The 26162-nt window shown below is 49.4% G+C and overlaps 3 protein-coding genes across 3 annotated transcripts in view; 2 read left to right on the top strand and 1 right to left on the bottom strand.

Moving 5' to 3' along the window:
* The window catches only part of LOC144153808 (EF-hand domain-containing protein 1-like), a 38701-nt gene extending 28065 nt beyond the window's left edge, over positions 1-10636 (top strand). Inside the window, exons 5-11 of the mRNA XM_077685536.1 lie at positions 535-765; positions 3276-3393; positions 3972-4183; positions 6808-6948; positions 7576-7885; positions 10346-10410; positions 10505-10636. Of these exons, the coding sequence (XP_077541662.1) occupies positions 535-765; positions 3276-3393; positions 3972-4183; positions 6808-6948; positions 7576-7885; positions 10346-10410; positions 10505-10528 (1101 nt within the window). The 3' untranslated portion in view covers positions 10529-10636. The remainder of the gene's footprint in view (positions 1-534; positions 766-3275; positions 3394-3971; positions 4184-6807; positions 6949-7575; positions 7886-10345; positions 10411-10504) is intronic.
* On the bottom strand, positions 10586-12674 carry LOC144153809 (uncharacterized). Its single transcript, XM_077685538.1, has 2 exons — positions 12252-12674; positions 10586-11736 (listed from the first exon to the last, which is right to left on the bottom strand). Exon 2 carries the CDS (start codon positions 11703-11705, stop codon positions 11220-11222), a length of 486 nt encoding a protein of 161 aa, XP_077541664.1. The 5' UTR covers positions 11706-11736; positions 12252-12674; the 3' UTR covers positions 10586-11219.
* Positions 12675-20598: 7924 nt separating this feature from the next.
* Positions 20599-24213, top strand: LOC144152730 (uncharacterized). The gene is made up of 2 exons (XM_077684136.1): positions 20599-20971; positions 22924-24213. The coding sequence occupies exon 2, from the start codon at positions 22972-22974 to the stop codon at positions 24010-24012; it is 1041 nt and encodes a 346-aa protein (XP_077540262.1). The 5' UTR covers positions 20599-20971; positions 22924-22971; the 3' UTR covers positions 24013-24213.
* The last annotated feature ends 1949 nt before the right edge of the window (positions 24214-26162 follow it).

Genomic DNA, 26162 nt, shown 5'->3' with positions numbered 1-26162 from the left:
GAGTCCTCGGCGTCTTCGACAGAGCGGAGACAAGCATGGATACAAGCGAATAACGGCGAACAGAGCAAGTGCGGGCAGCGAGTGGCGCGGACTTGAAGTTCGGTGTCACCGCAGCCCGCAGCGCCCAATGTGACGCTGTGACGCTTTCGGCTCCAACGGCATGCATGAGTGGAGCTGGTCCACTCTGCCACGGCCGGTTTGGACGCGCCCGAGCTCGCGCGGGAGTCGCAAACACCCGCGCCACCGCTGCGCGCCGCTGTATTCTGCCGCATGCCTAAGGAGAGCGAAAAATCCCGAGCGGGAAAGTTCGATATATCCATTGTGAGCAAAATCGTGTTCGATATAAAAAGTTTTAAATGCATGTAAGTTTTACCAGAATTATAGAAGGGTTCGATATAGGCAATACTTCGATATATCCGTGTTCGATATAAGCTGGCTTTACTGTAGAGGACACCAACGTACGCACTATTCAGATTTCCACCCACTGCGCACCCAATCTGATGCCTCTCCGCTCTCATTTTCCCCTTCTTTCAGGACTACCTTCGGCAGCGGGGCGTCTTTGTGCGCGGTCCGGAGCCCCTTCCCGAGGACCCGTACACGGTGGCTCGGCGCAGCTTGTCGCAGCATCAGCGCAAGCAGCACACCACCAAGAGCCAGCGGGACAAGCTGTGGCGCTTCCTCCGCTACGACAGGCACGTGCTGCGCTTCTTCTGCGTCGAGGACGGACCGGTGGACCCGAGGCACCGGAAGAAGCTCGTGCTTCAGGTACGGGTCACCGGCTCCTATCGCGCATCCGCTATCAGACACCACCTAATGCATGTGATCAAACTGGAAGACACGTACATCAACAAGGCCTCGTCACAGACCTTGACTCTTGACTGTATGCTTTCCGATTTGGTTTTGGTCGAGTTCAGTTATCGAGTTATTTCGATTCTCGGCTGACAGCTTTCCCCTTTTGTAGCGAAAGCTACTGTACGCTACCTCGGGCAGTCTTCGCGGGGTGACCAGTCTTGACCTTGATAGGTAGAGGTCAAACCACACCCTTTCCGCAAGCGCCCGGATTGGAGCAGCGCCCGATAGCGGGGAGAGATAGGCGAGGAGGGAGTGAAGAAGCGCGCGAGACCCGTGCCGCCACCTGGCAGAGGAAGGCGAGGACGCCGCCGCCGCAGCGATAAGTGGGCGCGACTTGGTGGTTTTTCTCCTCACGACTTATTTTATGCACCTTAAGCTCATAAACACAAATGCTCCCGCCAATCTCTTGTTACATATCCTGATATACGTTGGGCGCGACTGCCGATCAAGGGACTTTAGGCGCGACGAAGGAAGACGACGGGCGCGCAGAGCCGTGTGCAATGGAGTAGGACGAACATCCAGCTGTGGTCGGTCGTACAGCGGCGACGCTTAAACCATGCCGTGAGGCGAAAAAGAGGAAACACGCTACTAATGCGTCCAGCTTCGCTACCTTCGCCTTACGCGTTAGTGTGAGATTTTTTTTCTTCCTTTTTAGAAAGAGAAAAACCTTAAAAACGGTAGCGTTTAATTTTACATTTGTTCGCTGAAATATAAGGGCGCGCGTACACTAGATTCGGCGAAAATAAACGGAATGCGTAGCAGTGGGAGAACGCAGTAACATCTCCGTACGAGGGCCACGCCGTGGACAATAGAGGCCGAGATATCGCTGCTCGAGAACACACGCGATATCGGCGATTGTGGATATCTACGAACAAGGACATCCCGTGAAACTTACAAGAAAGAATAAAAAGGCCTTGGATTCTGGGGTGACCATGAAAGACAAGAACGCCGTCAGTCTGCGTTCCGAGTTCCGTTCGTCACGCATACAGTGGCCCTCTCGTTTTAAATACGTCATAACAAGAGATTATGCTTCATAATATAGTCCAACGAATGGCAATTGTTTGGTTTGGGATAATTATTCGTTTGCCTATTTTTTTCTTTTTGAGGGGGTCACAGGGTCTGCATGTGCAAATGTGATCTGAATAAGGACGAGAAATTACTGCCGGGAATACCAGGAAAAACTTCACCGATAGTAAGACATGTGAGGTGTTTTTATTTATTTCCCAATAACGCAGGCCTATGCGCTGACCCAAGCAGGAGTAAGTACATAAAACATAATTGTACAGAACAAGAGACAACAATATAGTAGAAACATAAAAGTTAAGAAAGAAGGTGACGCTCCTTTAGAGAGAGAGAATAAACTTTATTCATTTTGCCAACTGTGATGCTCAGTCGTCGGCCGTGAACCCTTGGCAGCATTCTCAGCCAGCTGGACGGCCCAGAGTCGATCTTCCGGGCAGGAGCTGAGCAGCACGGTCTCCCACTGCTCACTGTTAGTGATTGCGCGGCCATTGGTGATTGCCTGGGGACATTGTCATTACATATGCGTCAGGTCCGCTCCTTCCTGACATCTACGACACTCGGGGGAGTAGGGCCCTGGGTAGCAATAGCTATATACGAGTGGGTTTGGATACGAGTGGGTCCGCAGGAGTCGCAGACCACCGAACATCGCTTATTCAGGGATGGGTGCGCGGGTGGGAAGCGGGCCCGGCCTAAACGATAATTACCTGTAATGTCACTGTATGACAATAGCCTGTCCCTGCCTGACATGGGGACGAGGTCCGCATCGGAGGTGCCGTCGGCTCGGTCGGTAAAGCCTCAAGCGGCTCCGTGCGCAGACTCGTTCCCTGCAAGGTCGGAGTGGGCGGGGTCCAAATTAAGTTGACCTTGCCTCTCCGGTTTTCGATGTGCATACCAAAAACTACGATTGCGGACGCCTTCCTTGATATGTGTCCTCGTGAGAAATTTAGAGTCGCTGATGACTGTCTCGATTTTTGTGGAGGCAACCATGGCTAGAGCAATATCAACCTCTTCTCCAACTACCGGGTCTCTTGTGCGGATAGAGCAGGATGCAGTGGTTTTACCCCGATTGTTGACCACCGCTATGGCCATTGCAGAAGTCTGCAACACTTCTGACCGCCTATGTCTTTCCAAAGGGCCTGAACCAAACCACGCTAGCGTCCAATGAACGTCGCTACCTTTTCAGCACAATTCTAGCAGAATCATGGTCGTTCATTTCTGGGGTTTAGCGCGCCGTAGCTAAACCTGGGCTATAGTCGCAGCCTTTCCCAGTCATGGGACCATAGGCCAGTGCAAGAAACTCAACCTCAGCCACTTCCGGTATAGACCAGCTCTAACTCCGCGGGCTTCCGGCTTCGAGTAAAGCCGTTCCCTTCGGCGCTTCTGCTTGTATTCACTCGCAGTACTTCCTGGTGGATGACACCCTGGACCTGAAGGAACTGCATCGACCGCTGGAGCAGAGGGAACTGGCGCCCATCCTTCTAGGCCGCCAGAGGGTTCCCAAGGTGCAAGAGAGCAGGGGTGAGTGTGAGAAGAGGCTTATAATATAAAGCTGCAGCTTTATCTTATAATTCCGTTATAATATTATAATTCCGTTATAATTATAATAATTATAATTATTCCGTCGACCACATGTGGTCGACGGAATTTTGTTGTTATCTTAAGCGGAAGCACATACGAGGGCTTGCCCTTTCGTTGTTGCTTCGGCCCTGAGAGTATAAAAATAAAACAGTAAAAATGGTCACCATACTGCGCACCTGTTGAAAGATTTCAAATAATTAATCTTGAAGATTAATAGATTTAACTCTGTCGCATAGTCAAAGCTTACTCTAAGGAATTGGCGGCCTTAAAAAGTGGCGGTTCTGCGGTACTGTTCCAGCAGCCATAACTTCTATAGTCGCTTAAGAGCAGTTTCAAAGCCTCAAAGCAGAGAGCTGGACGAGTTCGTTTATGTTCATTTTCGAAAGAGGCAAAAAAAAAACGAGAAAATAACCCGAACTTAGTTATCTTTCTCCTTCAACCTACGTCCATGTATTATTATTTGCGCCTTTTTAAAAAAAAATCAAGATCTGGTCTCAAAGGCGTGCCCCGTTCGGCAGGCCTTTTCCACGTGTACGAGACGGACGGCGAAGGGGAGGAGTACATTGGGCCCGAGGACCTGCTGCCTGGCCGCCGGCTGAACCTGTACGGGCGTAGCTTCCTCATCTACGACTGCGACGACTTCACCAAGAACTTCTACCGCGAGAACTTCGGCACCGACAACTTCGACGTCGTAGACGTCGACGTGAGGGACGAAGAGAGGCCGACACAGGTACGCGGACACTGTATCCTTACTGTGAGCACGCGGTCAAGGAAAGAAGCAGGCGTGACCTACTATCCACCTGGCCCACATAAATAAATATGCCGAGAGAGAGAGGGAGAGAGTTGAGCGCAAAGCCTGCAGTAACAACATTGGCCGCGTATCTGCTCCTTTCTTCGCAAATGCCGACAAAAGGCTATAATCTTTGTCGACATTTGCCAAGGAAATGCCTCCCTTTGCTTTCCCGCTCGCCTGTCATGTTGTCCTTCTTGCGGCGCGCTCCTCCCAAGGTAAACACGTTACAGATTTGTCAAGTCAATTTAAATTTACCACGTTCCACTACTCCAGGCCGGGTGCCTCGATGCCAGCGCAGCCGTACGACGGAGACGCGCGTGAATCGAGGCGCCCTACTTCAACGTTTATACAACCGCGTTGCCCTAGTCCACGTGAGTTCCAAGCAGAACGCGGAACCTATCTAGTGGAACCTTTCGTAACTGTTGCCGCTTGAATTTCTTAAAATGCCGCCAGAAGCAGGCGACAGCGTGATTTTTTTTCTGCAGTAGATGTAGTATTTCATTTCGCAAAAATCATGCAGCTATTAATTTTTTATAAAGGGACAAGATTCTGGACAAAAAGACCAAAATTTCTGGGTTTAAGCAGCCCAAGAAAGACTATCGTATTTCAAAACAAAACCAAAAAAAGTGGCCACATATCTGCTCCCTTCACTGCAAATGTCCATCGAAAGACGGTGTTCTTTTGTCGCCACTGCTTCGTAAATGCCCCCCCCCCCTCTCTCTCTCTCTCTCTCTCTCTCTCTCTCTCTCTCTCTCTCTCTCTCTCTCTCTCTCTCTCTCTCTCTCTCTCTCTCTCTCTCTCTCTCTCTCTCTCTCTCTCTCTCTCTCTCTCTTCCCCCCCAACTTCTCACGCTGTTCCCCTTCCTCCTCGTTTCTTCCGCGATAAGCACGTTGGAGGTTTGCTCAAGTCAATTCAATTTTCCCGCGTTCCGCTGCTCGCGCACTATCTGCTGGGTCCTTTCGTTGCCGTTAGACTTCATGGAATGCCACAACGAGGTCTAGGCCCGGGTGTGAGCGCTTTTTGTATTCTACATCGAAACATTGTTTTCAGCGAGTCATTTTTAGTTGCTGCCGCAAAAATCAAGCAGCCGTGTATTTTTAATTAAAAGAACGCTACAAATACCCCGTACGCATTCATGTTTTTCTCCAGATTTTCTTTTTGCTGAACAATGTCGACAAGTATGAAGTATGTTACAGATTAAATTGGTTGAAAAAGCTTTGCCTTATAAATTTCTCTCTTCAGTATTCTTTTATGTTTTGTCCGGGTGGCTGAATCGAAGGACCTCAAGACAGACAAACCGACCAAAATTTTTGGGCTTAAGTAGGCCAAGAAAGGCTATCGTATTTGCAACGCTTAAAGGAGTACTGACACGAAATTTCAAAGCTGAGATAACTATGTAAAACGCTTCCTTTTTATCAGGAGATATCTCCCAGCAAGTTTCAACAGCAACCGTTCAGCGAAACATATTTAAAATCCATTTTAATCTTCGCCCGCACGAGAAAGCCCAGAGCGGGCCGACGTGACATCATCTGCTACGTGCCCCAAACTGCCGACGTCGGGGCTCCCGTGACGAAGCCGACGCGCTGGCTGTGGTTGGCGCGCGCTGCTCGGGCGTGTGTACACGTCATGGTTTTGGGACTGACGTCATGCTGCCCGGGCCTGTGGGGACGGCGAAAACCTCGGCCGGTCTGGGCGCGCGCGTTCGCTCGCTCGCGCGCGCTTCCAGAGAGGCAGCGATACGGCAAGAATGGTGACGTCATGTTATACATGCTGTCATGGCGGCCGCTCGGCGTTTTTCAGTCGAAACCGAAACTGGCACGAATAAACGACGCCGTAAATGAATGTTTACGCTGCGCTCGACCGTATAATCTGTCATTCTATGATTAGTGGGCTGGTAGGCACGCATAGCAGCGAAAAAAACGTAACATAAAAATTTCGTGTCAGTACTCCTTTAAGAATGTGCTCACTATAGACATTATGTAGCTTATCATGATTGGGAACATGAGGCTGAGCGGTTGAACTTAACAAGGAATACCTAGAACACCCAAGAAAGCATAGAGGAAGTAGTTTTCTGCCTTTTCGTGCATAGCGATGGCCTCGGAACCAGAGGGCAGCAGCGTGCGCAGGATATCATTTGCGGTAAGGGCCAGAAAAAAAAAAAGCGAAAACATGAAAAGAGGAAAAGTAAAACAAATACAAAAGAAGACCAAACGAAAAGCCAGAGCAATGATTTTGCACAGGTTAAATATACAACGACTTCTGATTGTTAGTTGGTTTCTTCCCCTGAAATTGCAGAATCGTGGTGAGAACATACATCGAAGCCGCGTGTGCTTGGTGCCCAGATTATTCACACAAAAACAATCATCGGCAGTCATTATTTGCTGACAGGCCGACCTTTTTTGTCTCCCCCTCCCCTGTATACGCCAGTGCTACAGGTATACCATTCCAGGATTTTCCGCCATGGTCGATTACCCTACACAATGTAATCCCGACATCTAACTAACGTCGGTGCCAATTACGGTAATACCCGCACTTCCCTCTATTCGATGCTGTCTGCGCAGCCCATCCCACCGTATAACGGCTTCGGTTCTCCCGAAGACACGCTGCAGTCGGTGTTCAGGATAACGCCCCGGCTGGTTAGAAGGAACAGCCGCCAGGCCCTGGAGAAAGAAGGCATCGTGCTGCGCTTCCAGGCAACACTCGTGAGTGCACCACGTTCGTCGTCTACCACTCAAGAGCCACCCAGTCGGGCGTGCTCAACCACTGGTTATTACTCGACTTTGCGACATAACATCGGGCATGGAGATATTGACGGCTATGCTCAACTTGGTAAAAACTGCGCGCATTCACTTTGCATCGTTTAAAAACAGTATTAACTTTACTGCTGCGAGCCTGTTCCTTCACAAAGGCGGGGAGTTTTCAAATAATCTTTACGGTTCTCGTAGGCCAAGTCATTGTAATTTTTATTGTCTAACTTAACGGGCAGAACAACAGCGGCGTAAGTCTAGTACTTCAGAGTTTCCAACCACTCATACTTTAAGTGGATATATTCGCCGTAATATGGGAAAAAATGTTTAGAAAGAGCGCCTGGCGTGACCATGCCCACAGTGTTTTATCATGATTACGCCGCTGTATGCTCTCTTATCGACCACACGAAGGCGTCTGTAAAAACGTATAATTAATGAATAATACTGCAAAGTAAGTTCAGCGGAAATGGCGGTGTACGTAACATTAGAAAGGTCGTGATTTGGCACAAGCAGTATTTTATAGCAGCTATCTGAACAACTCTTCCGGCTCACACACAGCTTCTGTATACGGCGCGTGTGCAGGACAGCGCGGTGCCGTTGGACAAAGAGCGCAGCTTCGTGATCTGCTTCTACCCGTCGGACGAGACGGTGTCCATCCTGGAGAGGCCGCTGCCCAACTCCGGGATGCCGGGCGGCAAGTTCCTGCGCCGCATGCGCCTTCGAAAGCCCGCTCAGCACGGAACAGCAGCCATGGAGCCGCACTACTACGACCTGTCCGACTTCCACGTGGGCAACGTGCTTGAGGCCGTGGGCAGGCGATTCGTGCTCGTCCGCGCCGACCAGTTCGCCGCCAGCTACATAAAGCGCCACCAGCTGGACGCGCTCGCTAACGGTAGGCTTAGTGATTCTTTCGGGCGTGACCAAATGGAGGGATAGCGTGCACTCTAGGTTCAACAGTGCTATCTTACAAGGCGTTCGGGTGGAGCAAAGCCCCCCTCCTTTTCTGGATCTTTCATATTAGAGGGTGCGTTCCAATTTACCCTTTAGACTGCTTCGTTGCCGTCTTCGCGGACAGCCCGCTATGTTAAGCCCCGTTCCAATTCGAACGAAGCAGTCAGACTGCTTCAAGGAGACAGCATTGAAGTCAGCAACGATGCAGGCTACATTCCTGTCTAAACTAATAAGTGACGCCAGCGCCACCTTTTTGCGTATTAATGTTGCAGCAAAAGCACTTGTTCTTCCATTAACATATTTAGTATAATTTACTAGTGGCGAAGATTACTTTGTTTAATTTTTAGATGATGTAATGTTTGTAATAATAACGGTAAAATTATTTACGAGAGCTGCGGCTTGTGTTTCTCAACATGTCTGCTACGAGGCTGTCGTTTGCGTTGGTGTTGCATTTGGGACCACCGCGGCGCCGTTCCAATTTTATTCCTTTAGAAGTCTAGTTAGTGTGCTTCGTAGACTGTCTACCAAGCTGTACACGAATTGGAACGCAGCCAGAGTTGTCCCGGTACACCTGTGCATGCACACAACCAGTTTTTCCTCCTCTGCGCACGCGCAGTAGCACCAGTCGCCTACCGGGTACAGTACCGGTTCTCCACTCTGCTATAAGTCTCTATTAAAGCATGGGTTCCGGTTGAGGACAAGTCTAGTCAAAAAGCTCAGGACATTCGTTCTCACTGAATGAGTGCCACACAAATCACTACTGAGACGTTTTATTTGTGGTTTGAAGTGTTAAAGGGTCCATGAAGAGAAAATACAACTTTGTTTAACTTCAAAGAGTTAAGACTTTAGTACCTCACTCAGCTTCATTCCGTCCACGAAAGACGTTTTTAACCGATAAAAACGCAAGAAATACTTAAGAACTTTCAAATTTCGCGCCACAGTGACGTGTTATCGGTGCGAGTGACGTCATATGGGTCAGCACTAAAAGCGTAATTTTCAGTGGGTTAGGTGCACGTTAGCATTCAAGGGATTCGATCAAACGGAACTAGTGGCCCCACTACAATCGTCCAGTCATGTGTCCTCGCGATTGATTAGTTCGACCGCCGCCAATCGCCCAAACAAGATTCAGTAACGTCATAGAAAAATTGCCGAAAACTGGCTAGCGAGTCGCCACAGCTCCCCACGTTTTCTTTAATATCTCCATTATTTTTTGGAACTTTGCGATGAAATCGGTATCATTTTTATAAAGACAAAGCAGCCTTTCTAATGAACCAAACTTGTATTTTGTCTTCATGGCTCCTTTAAGCCTAAAGGATACCGCCCCTATGAAGTGCGAGCGTTGACTCGGCCCTCTCCTATAGGCTGTAAAAGGTGTGCCGGGATCGATGTTATGCAAAAACCCAGGCTTGAATTCTACCACTCTGAAACGTAATTTGCACCGAAACAACCAAATACGGGTAAATCTATGTTCAAGCTTAGAAAATCTAAACACAATGGCAACGTATCAGAAGCGAGAGCTGTCCTTGCGGAAGATCTGAGTAAAAACAGCCTTCGGTGTGTGCCATTCAAACCCCGCCCTGCCGGCCCCAAATTCAGAGAGAGAGAGAGAGAGAGAGAAAAATTTATTTCTCCAGCAGAGGCTCATTCAGAAAATAAAACAATTCAGAGAAAGCCCTTTGCTCCCGTTTTCTGATAGAGTAGTGACCACCACGGAAACCCAAAACCTTAATAAATGGTCCACTATCATAGTGGTGAAGCGAGCGTTTCTCTTTATATTGAGGCCAGCTAGCGCAGTCGATAGTTCAAGCACATTCGGTGAAAGGGCAAGAGCTTGGGATGAAATTGAAAGAATGCGAGCTGAAGTAAACAAGGGAGTAACACCGGTCCAAGCCGTTTGCACAGAAGGGTGACGCCGCCCGGAAGGCAACAGGTGGGCGATATAAGCAAAGAACAAGTCACGCACTCTCGCTTTCCTACGTACTGTGCGGTGAAGACAGACGCAGAGCACTTCTAATTAGCGCAGACTGCAGCGTAGCGCTCGCCCAGCTTGCTTTGACAGATAGCGAAAGAGGAAAAACAAACTTGGCAAGCACGTGGAACGACGCTCACTAAAACAGCTGTTTTGCGCGACCTTCATTTTTTTATTTTAACCGCCGGTTGAAATAGAACGCCCAGCATTGAGGAGGATCGTTCGGAGTGCGCATGTTCTGTTGAACTGAGGCGAACACCTGTTCACTTTACACCGACACTCAGGGGATTCTGAACGCAATGTGAACTACGAATCAGCCAAGGAAAAGTGAATGATTTTTAACCTGCATATAGACGCCCTATAAAATTTTGTCCTTTCGAGAATGCTCTAAAACTAAAATAATTTGGTAGTACATTTCGTTCCATTTCTCAGGTCCCGGAACCACAGACAACTTGACTGTGAACGGCAATCACAGACCTATGGATGCCCTGAGGACGGTGAGCAAGCGATCTCGCTGTAATCTTTGCACAAGGTCCAAAATTATTTGCCCAAAACTCGCATCGCTTACCACGCACTTTGCTTTCCCCACAGAGGCAAGACTCAAGGTTATCTTGAAGACAAGCTGCAACAGCGGCTGCTTGGGCTTCGCTGATGTCGACACAAAGCCAGAAAAAAAAAATGGAATCGGTCTTTATTTAAAATCCACAGCAGTGATGATCATCCAATCAACTTTTGTCAAATGTGCCTTACAAGAGTTTCCGCGAAAAAAAAAAAAAAAAGAGGTGGTGCGCCGAAACAGATGAAAATAAAAAAACTGTGGCACGTTTCTTCCACGCAATCGTGGTTTTGTCAAAGGTGGATACACATATAGATTCAATCGCTTGGCACAACACATTAGAAACGACGTTTGCAAGCAACCTACGTCGAGGTCAGCTTGCGAATGAAGGCGCGAAACGACACACGCTGGGCAAACTGAACTTCAAGCGCCAGGATTTCGCACACAAGCCTGCGAAACGACACACGCTCGGCAAACTGAACTTCAAGCGCCAGGATTTCGCACACAAGCCTCAGACTAGAAGCCCACTGCAAGCAATGCCAGACCAACCATCTCCACCACTGGGAAACAGCTCAGGGAATTGGCCGTGATCACCCATCGCCTGATGGTTCTTGCCTGCGAAAGAACACAGCACGCAGAATGTTCAACAATGAACTCAACTTCATGCGAGGGCTTCCAAACCCACCGAGCGGTGCAAGTAGGGTAAAATCTCGAGTGGGCCACGGCGGAAGAGTCCAGCAACGAGGCACTTCAAAGCACGGTGCTCCATTCGTTCAGGCTGCTGACGCTGATCAGCACGGGCACAGCGGTCAGCGCGCGCACGTGACCGGAGCGTTGGTGATGCGGCACGCTCGGGGTCTTCTCGGAGTCCAGCGGCGGTGCAATCGAGTCTCGGTTCAGCATGGCGGCAGCGCCCTGAGCGCTGGCTTCGGGGTGGGCCGCGGCGAGATGTCCCTGGAAGGTCGGTATCATCATGCCTCCTGTCTGACCGAAGTGGGAGCTGCCGCCGGCGCCCGTGACGAACCAGGGGACGTGCGCGTCGCGGCCCCGCTTGGGCTTGCTGCGGCAGCGAGAGGTGATGGCGCGGCCGATGTCGTCGAGCTTGTCGGTGAGCCAGTAGAACTCGCCCCTCTGGTACGCCACGACCAGGGCCAGAAAGGCGGAGAAGCCGATGATGGGCAGCAGGCTGTACCAGGCGAACGGCGTGATGACCGAGTGGTAGATGTAGAAGCCCATGGCGCTCGAAATCGGCCGGCCTCGCCTGCGTCTGAACGGAGAGAGGAAAAGGCGTCGCGTTGGGCTTTGGCGGGGCAACGGACGGTGTGGTATCGGAATTACGGCAGGAACTACGACGCCGTGAACGCTCCGCCATGCGCGACGAAACGCTTTGCTGCGCGTAATTCCAAGGGGGCACGCGATATCTGCGACAGCATTTCGCGAATACGAGGCACCGCGCGGACAGCGAGGTATTACAATGTTAGCTGCGAAAATGGCTGCAAACGTGATGACAATTTAATCGCAGCCCGAAGGCGCTTGCAAAGCGTTCACCCTGCATATTCACGGACTCCTGAAAATGAGGTGTAACTATCCAAAACTAATATCGTACTGTTAAGGGCAAGTCTTCTCCGAGATACAATGTTGAGATGCGAAATTTCTACATTCAGGACTGGACAACAAAGAAATCTGGCGGGGGGCATGAGGGTCACGCAGCGCTTCGCTCGATAACTTAAATTGTCAGTGCAAAAACGTAACAAGTAGATAATCTATCAAAAACCGACTTACCAAGACATTCGACGTTCAAGCGTCCCAGAATCGTCGAAAGCGTCCCAGAAGCGTCCAGGGATCTAGCGCCGATGGCCGCTGCACGGGTCACCAGCTGAGTCGGCGAAGCAACACGCCGGTCTGGTCGTTATCTGCGGCCGAATCAATCGCCTCGTCGGGACCTCGTCACCCACTGCCCTCCTCCCTCACTTTCTCTTTCCCTTCGTTCGTACTTTTTTGCATGTCCAACTGGCCTTGAACCCTGCCCGAAAAAAGATTAGGGAAAGGGTAAACACGTTTTAATCTCGTCCGCGGCGAACTGCGAAGCGGCTGCCGTTCTCGGAATGCTCTGGCTTCTGGATTGCCTTCAGTAAACACAACCTCCGTCGGGTTTCCCTCTCTCCCACAATTTGTCAAAGAAGAAAGGAAAAGCTAACAATGGCGTCCACGCTGCCGGTGCGTCATGCTTGGCCGACAAGCTGCAAAGTTCCAGCCGGGATGGGTGATCACGTTGGCCTTCTCTTGCCGAGCTCGCAGCTTTCCGGTATGCGGTAGGTTGTAGCGAATATGAAGCGGATGGATTTTTTTATCACTTTTATTTTTTACCGCCACGAATGTCCCATGTCAGCTCGCAGCTGCTATTCGTTTGCACTGGGCTTGTGACGCGCGTTCATGGCTTGGCGCTCGTCAGCAGTGCGCTTGGCATTGATGTCGCAGACGTCCCACGGAAGACATCGTGTTTTCTTTTTTCCAGTTTTTGTCATCTTTGGCGCGGATTTGTAAAAATCGTATGTACAAGGACCACATGACTAAATGCAGACTGCAAAACTTATATACAGGGTCTACCATCTAACTTTAGCCACAGTTCTAAAATATGCCAATTCACTCTTAGACGACGGGACGAGATAAAATGCATGTTGCTCACTTTTGTATGTAGTGTGTCACGCTATATTTTGTATTTTGTTTAATTATATAATTAGTCAAGAATAATTAGCCAACTTCTGAAGCAAATGAAAGTAGAAAAAAAGTTCCAATTAGAAAGTTGGACAGTGGTTTGGAAAATGTCCGAAAAAGCAGTTTTTGTCTTTCTAAGTATCAGGGCTTCTCGACTTACTGATTATTCCCGCGAAATACAAAAAAAAAAAAACACCACGTGACATTCCAAGTTGCGCGTCGTGATTGCAGTGGTCCCAAACGTTCCCCGCACATACAATCATAGTCTACGCGAGCGTTGGATGCGTCTACTTATCGTATAGTAACGAACTGCGGGGAAGGGAGCTCATCGCTGGTGTAAATGGCACAGCCAAACGCTTGCGTCACTGCCCTGTCGCTACTGCTCTCCTCCCAAATAAAAAAATGAAGCAAAAATGATAAAACAAGAAGGCTCTGAGCTCATTCGAAACGTGTCGCGCGCTATTTTCCTCTTTGTTTGTAGAATTCGTGGTTAATTACCACTACATTTATTATTTTGATCTGTGCCCCTGCTGTATACGAACCCGTCTACCCACGGTCTCGGCTTAATAGAGAGTTTTAGCTGACCGTCTTCGACGGTCCGCTCCAGTACCGGCGGCGTACACAGTGAAACCGTAGCCAATGCCGTTCGCGGCCAGGCGCGCCACGCATACGCAATGGCGCTCCCGCTTGCTATAGGAGCGGAGCGGACCATGAAAAACGGTCAGCTAAAACTCGCTAATAATGGGACTTCAGGCAAGGCCGCAAGAAGCTGCTCTTTGTAGTGTTTCCTGAACCCTTCACGCATCCCCCCTTATACAAAACAAGGAGCGAATCTGAATAAAAAAACAAATAATAAAAATTTAACCACCAAAGAGTAGAATTAATTCGCGACATATATAACAGGTGTTTCCCGAAGCAGATATGAGTAAAAAGCATGTTTAAATGCTGCAAGCGAGCTGTCGAAACGTACAGTTATTATATAAAAAAAGTTCGATCAGAGTAGTAATAGTTATCCACAACCTACGATCTGAGAAGATCAAAATATGCTTAGCTAAACCTATTGTACCAAAGAGGCGTGGATCAAAAATTTAGCGCACCGATATGCACCTAAGCGTCCCGCACCGAATTGTCGTACACCGAAACAGTGTCCTAGACCCGTATTCCACCTGGCTGTTTGCACTGGCTGGCAGCTGGCTGCCTTTTGGATGGCTTTTGTAGCGCGAGCTCCACTGGCCGAGGTTGAGCAGTTTCTCGTGGCTCCTGGAGAGCCGTGCTGCGCGAGGAGCAGTGACGTCTCACTGCGCACAGCTGGCGCGCCGGAGCCGCCGCCGCCGCGACCAACTAGAAACGTTGGCCGCGACTGGACTGGACTGGATTTGATTGGATTGGATTGGAAATCGTTTTAGCAGCAGTAAGCATGATAATCAGCTAATCCTAGACAACCAGGAAACCTAACAATAACCAGCTGAACCTTAGCTCCCGCTACGTGTATCCTGGCATAGCCGATCTAAGCCACTGCTAATTTTTTTTTAGACATTACCAACAAGAAGGGATGTACCTATGAAGTATAATAAGAAAATAATAATCAATAATATCTTTATAACGAAAAGTAAGTGGTGCAGAAACACCGTGACGTCACGAAGCGCGCGTGCGCGACGGGGGGTGCCCACTAGCAGCCGCGAAATGCTGCGGTGGTCGGCATAACGCGCCTGCACCGACGGCGCTACTCGGCCGCGCGGCGCTCGAAAGGAACGATGGGCCGTTGGTATGGACCGTCGCTGGCCGCCTACATAACAGGATGGCGGTCCAGATGCGGCCGTCACCTAGGCCGTCTAGCCTAGCTGCGGCCGTCGCACCTCCATGTGGATTTTCGCACCTAAAACCACCGCAATACAACTGTGTACCGTACGGTCATCTGACGACGGAGGATTGTGCTTTCGGATAATCAGTGCGCTACAAAACAACCTAAAAGGGGTCATTCGGAAGGTTGGTGCTTTTTGCGACGCGTTTCAAGAACGTTTTTGAAGATGTTTTGTTGATTGGTTGCCGGGTTTAACTCGCCGACGCTACACGGGCGATGAGGCGCGCCGCAATGGAGGGCTCCGGATTAATTTAGACCACCTGGGGATCTTTAACGTGCGCCGGAATCTCGAACACACGAGCGTTTTAGCTTTTCACCTCCATCAGAAAAAGCAGTCACCGCGGCCGGGATCAAACCCGCGTCCGTGAGCTCAACATCACAACGCCGCCACTGAGCCACCGCGGCGGGTAAAGAGGACGCTTTGTGTCGGCTGCATAACAAGTAAAGCTCACTTATTTTTAAATGAATTAATTGCGCTAACAAGCGGGACACGGACGAAGTGAGGACAGACACACACGGCACACACATTGCGCCGTGTGTGTCTGTCCTCACTTCGTCCGTGTCCCCCTTTTTAGCGCAATTAATTTATTTAGCAATGGAGTACCAACATGCCCAGGACGCTACCCTTATTAAGTTCACTTATTTTTGTTTTCAAGGTCCGCTTACGCCAAGCAGCGCCTCAAGCAGGGACGCAGCCTGAAGGGGTTCGAACCCCCTCCGATTTTTTTTTTTTTTCCGAGCAGCGCGTAGGGGAAGCTCAGTGTACCTTGCGGCAAAACTCTTCCCTTCGACAACTCATAACCCCATCCGGACACAATTTCTGGCTACGGCCCTGACCTCAGCAGCGTAGTTGCCTTGCGTCGCCCGGAGACCGTGGTGCATGCCGACATTCATGTCGAGGGTGAAAAGGAAAGCACAAAAGGGGGAAGTAAAATAAACAGCAACGAAACAAAAATATAGGAAGCCAAAGCCAAAAATTATTCCAATAAAAAATATCGGGATGATGAGCTTTTCATAAGTTACCAATTCCTTTGTTCCTTTTTCGACCAGTCAAATCTCGAAATGTTTCATCGTCATAATAAGAGTACACATATCAGCAACATGTGGTTAGTGCGTAGCTTGCGACAGTGGCACTAAAATATTATCCGTAGTCATTATTTCATCACAGTCATGGTGGTATACGCCAGTGTCGGAAGACCGTTATAAAAGAATACATTCACTTAGTACGCCCGCTTAGAGCAAACTTATTTATATCGAGTTCAGTGTGCAGCAACAAGACACGAGAGCGGCCATCTCGCGACGAAGGCAAGATTCTAAATGCGTGCACGGCAAGCATATCTGTTTTGCCGCGGCCTCAAGGCATAATATGATTGATCAAGCTATAAATTTATTTCCCTTAGAAGCAAGCATTCGCCTTGGACTGATTTCTTCTGCTCCCCATACGATCAAACTTGTCGTGGGCGATCTGGCGGTAGGCGGCTATCGTGGATCGCTCGTCCAACCATTTATTGCGTGTCTCCTAATCAGGCTAAACATTCATTGCCTTGTTAATACTGTACTCTACTTCGCCATACCAAAAATATTTCGCCGCACGAAAATACCCCGCCTGCATCAGTTGCAACAGTTGCGCCTGCATTTTTAAAATGATTGGGGACAAGCTTGATTCGCTCATTAGAGATACATACAAAGCATGCAAAGGGGGGTTTGTGAAAAAAAAAAAAAACGCCTCCATGAAGTGCTTTCAGTAAAATGGCTTCGAGAAAACGGCGGTTGAGAAAACGACGTTCGATAGAACGGCTTCTATGAGACGGCGCCCGTTAAATTTTGCCGATCTCGTCTAGAACGCAACGACATGCATACATCATCTCCCTGCCACGCACAAACAGTGACGCATGGCGCACGCCCCCAAACGATAAGCTGATATGTCATGATTCGGCCCTTTAACTTATCTTATATATAAAACACCACCGGCACCAGTACTGGTGTGAACTTGGATGGTCAACTCATGCGTACGACGCCTACGCGATCTTGGGTAAAGGAACGAGTGGCTACAGGTCTGAGAATCGCGGACGCGATAAAAAAAATTGCTTCCAAAGCAACGTGACTTTCATAACTTACTGCCTTCACCGCTCACGTCACTCTGCTGCGTCATGCTAAAAATATTTGAGCAAACGTTGCATAATTTTTTCAACCCAGGCTTTCAGCCCAGGCTTTCAAATTCTTTCAACCCAGCTTTTGTTTCAGTTTCGATTTCGTTGAAATGTTTGTCCTTGAGCCCAATAGCCTATAGTACCTACCGACCACTAGCGCATATACATAAAACAGGAGAGTGGAGAAAGCCCATTATTAGCGCAACCGACTTGAAAAGTCGGCCGTCAACTCATCTGATGAACTGCACGTGTATTTTTAACGCCCGCTCTTGGCGACGGCACCTCACGGGCATTCCTGAGAAAGCTTCGCCGTCGTCATCACACCCCCGCTAATAAAGAGCGGGGGCTTGGTGTTCCGTTTTGCTGTAACGCCGCCACACCGATACAGCGTTAAAAAGACCGTTTCCTAATTGGCTACGACAAAAGTGAAAGCCAGTGAGAACAAGCTTTCAGACAGAAGCCGACGATCAAGTGAAGTCGGGCTCGGCTCACTCCGACCGCTTTCGGTCTTTGTTTTTTTATAATTCGAACGTTTGCCCTGTGGCATAATAAATGAATGCATTTACAGAAACACGAACAAGTTAGTTTCGTGTATGATGTTCAGGAGTTCTTGGTGAAAAGATCCGTGCACTCAGCGTTGTGAAGCGGTGGCCCCGGGTTCGAATCCTGGACCAGGACGAATTTTTCTTCAACTGCGAAATTTCTGAGAAAGCTGTATAGCTTTCCTTTGTAGCCGTGCGGCTGCATTCAGGTGGATGTCAAACTTTCCTTCACAGAAACTTACTCCACCTTGGGGATTTCCCGTAAATCTGGTCGATTAACACCCAGCGTTGTAGGTCAGGAGGGCGGCCAGGGTGTAGACCGGTTGCTCGAAGGTGCCGCAGGCGAACTTGGTGCAATCCCGGGCAGGTCCACGGCAGGTGTTGCACATTCACGTCCTGTATGGCAGAGTCGCAGAGTGGGCAGTTGGATCCGTATGGGCCGCGGTATTGCGATGGCCAGGCGGCAGTCATGAACAGCGTAAGGGGTAACTCCTAACGCGTAGTCTCCACAGCGCATCCTCCTCTCGGCGAGTTAAGACACCAGGGGGGTTTGAACAACACAGGGGTATCAGTGCCCGAGTGGTGCGGCGGAGATTTTCCTTTACGTCGTTCCAGGTGCGCGCAAGCGTCTTCAGGGAAAGGTACTAGTGGTCGCATGGCGGTACTCGGGCGGTTATCTGAGTCTGCCCCCGTATTGCCAGGCACAGATGAACGGGGCACCCATTCGATATGTTTTGAAACGTCACAAAAAATGAAAGCGAAACGACAGCATAATTATTTATTTTTTCTGCTGACAAGACGTCATTGGCTGTGGAACAAAAGCCAAGAGAGCTACGAAACGTTTGGTGTTTGGGTTAAAACAGAAAGTCATTCAGACTTTCGGGTCTTTCTAGGAGAAAAAAGTGGACGTGGGCCGGGCAAGTAAAACAGAGATTTGACAACAGGTGGACCAGGCGAGTGACAGTGGCTACCGAGGGACGGGAATAGGAGTAACGGAAGACAATAACTCAACCGGAGGATGATATAGGAAAATTCAGGAGAAAGGAAAAAACTCGCCGAGACTCGCGATAAAAACGGTTGAATGTTCCTGAAAGAGGCTTTCGCGCTTTCATCCTGCAGTTGGCATAGTGAAGCTGTTACTAGTGATGGCGCTGGTGGTGAAGTGTAGGAGAACACTTAATTTTTAAAGCATCGGACGCGCAATCCGAAAGATTCGGGAGAATCAAAGGCCCTTCAAATTGGGGGTTCGCATGTCGAAGCAGAAGGAGGCGGAGTCATTTCGACTAACCGGCCTCTTTCTTTTTTCTTTTTTTGACAGTGACAGCACACATGCGCATTCTTTTAAAGAGAAGCTTTCTACGCTTCACTGATGCCGTCCGGCGTGCGGCAACACAGGAGAGTCAATTTTACACAACCGCCTCAAGAAAAAGAAAACGCTTTCAGTGGTTGGAGTCGAACCTGGGTCCACCGCGTAATCAAGATGACGTCCGTCCGATTGCGCCACTCCGACACGGTTGAAGTGAAGCTTTCTTTGCCTCTGTGATGGGGACCCCGCAGGAAAGCCAACTTACTCTGACAATGATGATGATCGTGGGTGCAGTGAAAGATGGTTGAAACGCGAATCTTTCTTTGGTCAAAAGCCAATGTCTTCGAGGTACAAAGTCAAAGACCAAAATCCAATTAGTAACGCCCACAACGCACAACAGGAAAGCCAACTTACACAATGGGTTTCTACAAAGGCTCATCGAGCGCACGTGCACAGTCAACACTTCATCCCCAGAAAATTCTCCCCAGTGGGCACGTTCCAAACCCTTCAAGGTCATAATCATCGTCATCTTCATTGGAGCACGTGAAAAAAGATGGCTCTGGCGCAAAGCGTTTCGCCGTTAGACGCAGGTGCACATTGTCGTTGCATCTCGAACACCCGCCGCGGCGGCTCTGTGGCTAAGGCGTTGTGCTGCTGAGCCCAAGGAGGCGGGTTCGATTCCCGGCCGCGGTGGCCGTTTTTATGATGGAGGCGAAAAGCAAAAACGCCCGTGTGTTCGAGATTTCGGCGCACGTTAAAGATCCCCAGGTGATCAAAATTAATCCGGAGCCATCCACAATGGCGCGCCTCATTGCCTTCATTGCGTCGGCGCGTTAAACCTCATAAGCAATAATCAAATGAAAAGTTGCATCGCGGCCACCAGTGAGTGCACCGCCGGCTTCCGTCATGGGCAGCCGTTGATGCACTCAACGAACAAGTCCCTCATGAAGCTCGCAGAAGTAGTCCGAGGGACTGACAAGGAGCTGGAGAACGAGAATGGAACGGAGTACGAGACTGAGGGACTTGGAGAACAAGTCCCTCGTTCCACTCGGTTTTCGGAGGAAGAAAGCTTCGCGTTTCAACCATCTTTGTTGTTAGACGAAGATGCTTTGATTTTTCTTAGCTCCATCAGAAGAAAACAGCCGCACCCACCTTCGCATTTTCACCGCCGAACGTTACTAGTGCATACACAAAAAAGCTGTGTGTTAGTCCGAAAACCACTCGGAGGAGGCTTGACTTCGAAATTTCGGTATTTTGATGTGGACGTGTGGTCGTCGCTCCTTTATTCATATACTAACTTGTCCCGCGGGCACACTACTTTCCTGCGCCGGTAAGGAAAGGGCTCGTCGGTCGATGCGCAGTAGTTCGGGTTGAATCGCACGTGTGTGGCGGCCGTTGTTATGAGCCGGTGAGATGCGCCTGTTTTAATCGCAGCTCTAGGAGCGCTCCTAGACAGAGACCTTTCTGATGTCCGAATGGAACGAGTGGGCGAGGTATCAGGAGCGACCAGAGGCCCGTGGTATGTGCGTATCACTCGCGTTCGTGGCAGAATATGTACACACCCACCAACACTTCAGCCGATGCAACCTTTCCGCGGGCGCCTCGCACGGGGCCGAGTCGTTATCGGAAGCAGTGCGATAAGGGCAGCGGTAGGCGACGGCGTCGGTGTATTGCAGACACGTAGCCATGATGTCTCGCCGGCCCCGCAGAGCCCGAACGGCGTGAAAAAGTTAGGCGTTGTGCATTCACCGATCTTGACGCTTCTCTTTAGTATGAGGGACTCTGGTTGGCACTGCGGTTCGCAAAATATGAGATGGCGTTAGTGCTGCTCCACCGCGCCAAGGAAGATGTCGAACGCGACGCAGTGCGATTAGCCCCAAGGGCGAAGGCCGTTGCCATCGTTGCGGCGAGTGTCGCCTGGCGGACAGGTAAGTGGATCTCGTACAACAGCGTTAAACATAGGCAGAAGATTGCTCAACCAATGCCGCCGAATGAGCGCTTTAATTGCAAGACAAGACTGAGCACGGAGTATTGCAGTTCGATCAATGAAATGAGTCAGCTGCGAGAATTCGCATGTTTGTGTGCGAGTGCACTTAAAAAACGAGCACAGCGCGATGGAATTTTGTATGATTAATCGCAAGCGCTGTACGAGCTGAATTACGCACGGATACATTATGCGTTCTATGCAGGTCGGCCGCAAAATTGCAGTGTAGATAATATGCGATTAGGCAATGCGTAACCGGTTGGGAGTAGCGCGCGCAATTCAGGTTTGTTGAATTGAAATAGAAGCCCTTGGTTCGGAATCCGTACAACGTATGTCCTTGTCTAGTGGGAGTAAAATGTGCATTGCGTATCTTGGGATAACCTCGAAACCGCAAATGGTAGTCAAAGTCACTCTTGACCTTGCGACGGCCTGTTATGTGTATACAGTGATACAGTGAAACCTCGTTAAACCGTACCTGACGAGGATGCGAGAAAGAACGTACTAACCAGCACTATACGGTTTATCTAAACGTATTAGGTTAAAAGGAAACTGAGTCGGGATTCCGCTTAACTACTTATAAAATGAAACTACGGCTTATGCGGGTACGGTTTAACGAGATTCCACTGTAGTTTATTATATTAATTTTGAATTATATTATATTAGTTTTGAAAGGTGCGTATTACAGTAGTATAAATTCAACATCCGTTTCGGCAGGTACGTTAATAAAGTCTGCAGTGAGCATTGTTTGCGAAAAAAAATACGTAACTTCCAGGTGACTAATAAACGAAAATTCACCAGTGAGCTTTCTAATTACCAGTTTCAGGGTGTATGTTTATTATCGGGCGAATCAAGGCAAGCAATAACCAAAACTACACGCATCAAAAGTCTGGCTAGTGGTTTCAGATGAGAGCTCACTAATACATAAGCCCTTAAATAGATTATCGTTCGACGTCACCCTGCTCGCCTACCGTCAGTTGAAGAAATTTTTTTCTTTTAATTTTAAGTGCGGAGTACTTCAGGGGCCCGGCTTGCCGTTGTAGATCGTCCGGGGTAACAGTGTTTAGTCACCGTTACAGTCACGCGGCGTCCCGCACCCAAACACAGGCTTCGAAAAGATCACCGCTTCCCCTGGCCGGAATCGAATTTGGGTGCCTCGCGTTACGAAGCCAATGTCAATCCCACTGCGCCACGCAGGCACGCGTTACTCATATACAAAGTGTTGGCGGCGGTCTTTGTGCTGCGCCGTTGCCACGGAGGCGGCCGTCGCTAGGCCACAAATAAGTACACGGTAATGTAAAATAAGGAGAAATCATGAATTAATGCATTAATTATCCCACATTATTGGAAACGCAATCTACTGTCTCTTTATAGGTGTTTTCAGAGGCTGCGGTGCCCTCTCTTGACTACATTCCGTATCAACGCCAGTCTGATACTGAAACTAGTCAAGAGATGGCGCCACAGCCCTTTTGGCGAATCACTGCTCCGCACTTGACAGCTTTCACGATGAGCGTAACTGCTTTAATTTTTTTTTAGTTTGGGGTACGTTTTGTCCCGTCATCTTGCTGGTTTGTCTTAACCCTTTTACACACTGTCATATAATCATCCTCTATGGGTTGGTATAGCTAGGGTAATCTATACGCTATTTGACATTGATTGGAGTATTCCAAGCCAAACAACTCGTTGTCTTTCGCTCCTGTTTTAATAATCTATCACGTTAGACCGAAGTTTACGACCTTCGTGTACATTATTAGGTTGAGTTTAAATGTGGCTGTGAAGCCAAACACCAAAAGCAGTTCTTTTAGCGCTGTTGAAGAAGCGATAACCTTGAACGCTCAGAGAATGACGCAAGTATACTAACACACCCACATTGTTCTTTTTTTTTTTTTTTTTTTACAGACTAATAAGGACAGCTTGTACCTGGAAGTGCAACGCTCAACATAAATCATGCTTCCCACCGTGGCGTGGGTTTTGGCGGTAGCTGTGTTTCTGCTTTCGGTCGGCACCATCTTTTGGCTATACTTACGGTTGATACGTCAAACGGAGTGGGACGACCACAAGGGGTCCTACGAACCATCCAAGATGGAAGAGAAAATCCTGGGGAGGTCCCGGCGACGGCTCAGCGCCAAGACAGAAGCCAAGGCGTCCGATGAAGTCGACTCCAAGGACGTGGAAGCGGGCGAAGAGCCCATAGACGGAGAAGACTCCAGCGTGACCCTACTGTCCATCACGCCTCGCGAGGTTGAAGACGTCCAACACAGAAGTACTAAGGACGCTTACGAATTTCAAACAGCCGCCGCTGTGTATTCTCCCGAAAAGCGACCAGTGACATCGACTCCAATTTGTGCTGTATACACATGTCGTTCGATGCCAGAGATACAAGAGGGCGCCCGTACGACCGCGTGCTGTCCAAACCAAACGACGCGTGAAGTCGCGGCACAGGGGGACCGCCACATTCGTGGGTCTGAAACTAAAACTTCTGCGCAGCAGGATGACACGAGGAAAGAGTGCGAAGAATCGCCGGCGTCGACAATGCTTTGGGACTATGCCGGGTTTAGGTGGCCGGGAAAGAACCAGGAGGACGTGTTCACCACCGACGAGGATGTCCACGAAGACTCCGAGGGTAGCTTCGTGATGGAAGACGAGGGAGACTCGGACGCCTACTCGTCCACATTGGAAATCGGCCATGGCGTTCGGAATGGGGAGCGGTCGTACTCCTGCTACTCCGTCGACGAGGAGTGCCCGGGTATTCTCCCGCGAAGCCGTGGGTGCGTCCAGCAGGCGCTTCCGCTGTGGGCCGCCGCTGTGCACTGTGGTGCCGCTGCATCGACCAGCAGCGTGGTCATTTCGGACGAAGACGAGGCTGACCAAGGTTTCTTCGGCAGGGCCCAACACGACGAGTCCTACAGGCAGTACCTGGAGAGCATTATCAAGACGCGAAAAGCGAGAATGTACTTCGGCGCCTATGCCCGCTGCCAACATTCTTAGTACGATTGACACCATCCAGGCAATAGTCTGCAATGTGGATTGGCGTGGCCTTCTTATCCTTCTACATTCAAGTCGTCGTACGCCTGAGGTTATGGTGCGCTTCCGCCCAACTTATTGCGCGTCTAGCTACCTGAACAGATAAGCGCGTTGACATAATTTGCTTCTTGGGTGCAAAATAAAAGTTGTGGTGCGTTAAACCAGCACAGTGGTGGCCGCCACGCATCGTGCCGGCGCTGGTGAATTTGTAGTGATTATTCGCGGTTGAGTGGTGGGGAGTGGGGTGGGAGGGGGAGTTGATTTACTGCTGTACCATAGGGGAAAAAATACATTCTCTTGGCAAAACACCAGGGCTCCATATTTTGTAGAAGGGTGGTTAAACGCCGTGAAACGTTATGCTTCGCAAACCATACTGCATTGATCATGGAAAACTTTCCGGTTGTGGACTTTGACTGTGTTCGAACAGCGCACTGAATACGCTTAACTCTGTGTTTATACAGACAAGCTGATAAATCACTGGTAGAGCCCGATGTGCGGTCTTACTCGACCAAAGGCGGAACGCCGCTATGAATAGAACTACTCCTCTGGCTTCCGTGAAGAAGCAACTAACATATGAAAATTATTGTGCTACTAGTGCATTTAGCAAATAAATACATCAAGGTGAAGTGTGACAGGCAGTTTACTCAGTAATAAAATTTCGGAAGAAGTTTGTGAGACACTTCAGACCAAATAATGCTATGACGAATTCAAGCAAATTATTCTTGCGAACTCGTGCTACGCTTAAGGGTTGCCCCCGGAATCCCGGAAATGTTTTTTTGTATAAATGTCGCCAATTCTACCTTTTTTCGTGCACAAAATTGAAGTCTTGAAAATTTAGAGACGAAATGCCTGTTCTAGCTCTAAATAAATGATATTCTACAGCTTTGCAACATGTCGCTCAAAAACCAAAAATTTAGCTTTTTTTTTTTTGTATTCTAAGGAAGTGTCACCCACTGCGCCCACGTAACAGCAAATACAACAGGAAAGCCTGGAAAGGTGTCGGAATTAATGCTTGTTTGACAGTTCGTCAAATATGTGCCGCCATTGTAGTAGAACGGAAAGTTGAGCTAGTTGGATTTGATTCACGTTTAAAGCGCGGACAGACGATACACAAGAAGAGGACAACACGAGCGCCATTGTAACACGCATAAACGACGTTTCGGGAAGGCACGGAAATCAGAACCCACCTTTGTTTCTTCTCTAACAGCGGATCTGTTTAAACTCGAGTTCCATCCGTGTCTGGCGTCGCTCAAAACTCGGCGCACATTGTGGAGAGGAGAAAAATGCTAAGCCAAAAATTGTGAGGGAAAGTGTCAAGGATGAACGAGGCGAAGAGCAGGTGAGGGCAGTGCGCGCCTCAAGAAAAAAAAAAAAAAACGCTTCCAGACCAGGGGCGGTATTCTCGAGTTTTGTCCCTTTTGCGTCCCTTTCAAAATTGTCCCTTTTGGTGAGCCCTGATTGGCTAAAAGCAAACAACCGGAAGTGACGTAACGCAAGCGCGGCAAACCTACTGCCAACGTCCACTGCTTAACCGGAAGTACGTCACGATGAAAGGGACTCAAAAGGGGCGTTTTCAAAAGGGACAGTTACGAGAATACCGCCCCAGGTCTTATCCTAGTCTATCCACTCTCAGCTCTACACGGGCACTTTTGAACCGTACTGCCCGGATTGTGGCTTACGTAGCAATTTAGGTCGCATGCTCTGGCGGTGTCCCTCACTTCGGGGCGCTCAACGCCTAACCGAGGAAAAGTTGGCGCTCCGACCTGGAGAGCCCCAATCTACTACACCAGGTAAGGGCCGTCCAGAGGGCCCACGAAGTGGCGGTGAGGCTCGGCCTCCCCGCCCCACGTGGGAGCGTCCCGCCGCGCTGCCGCCCTGAACGGCGGCGGTGCTCCTCAGGACCTTCAATAAAGATTCTGTCCCGTTGTCGGAATCGAGCCTGGGTCCCTTGCGTTATGAGGCCGGAGTCTCTACGATTGCGCTATCATCGATTTTTTTCTTATTTATTACACGGTAATCATACAAATTTTATGCGCATAGAAGGTGCACTCTATAAGCAGTTCTAACAAGACAGAAGTTCCAACTAAAAGCCCAGGAGGCACACACACGCATCA

The sequence above is a fragment of the Haemaphysalis longicornis genome, unplaced genomic scaffold (assembly GCF_048455015.1).
Source record: "Haemaphysalis longicornis isolate Haplotype H1 unplaced genomic scaffold, Haemaphysalis longicornis Haplotype H1 scaffold_9, whole genome shotgun sequence".
NCBI lineage: Eukaryota > Metazoa > Arthropoda > Arachnida > Ixodida > Ixodidae > Haemaphysalis > Haemaphysalis longicornis.
The sequence above is the reverse complement of the archived record's forward strand: the minus strand, read 5'-3'. Positions and strand labels throughout refer to the sequence as shown.

What these genes read in the sequence shown, in the direction of transcription:
- LOC144152730 (XM_077684136.1), top strand. Translation starts at nt 22,972, where the DNA reads ATGCTTCCCACCGTGGCGTGGGTTTTGGCGGTAGCTGTGTTTCTGCTT.
- LOC144153809 (XM_077685538.1), bottom strand. Translation starts at nt 11,705, where the DNA reads ATGGGCTTCTACATCTACCACTCGGTCATCACGCCGTTCGCCTGGTAC.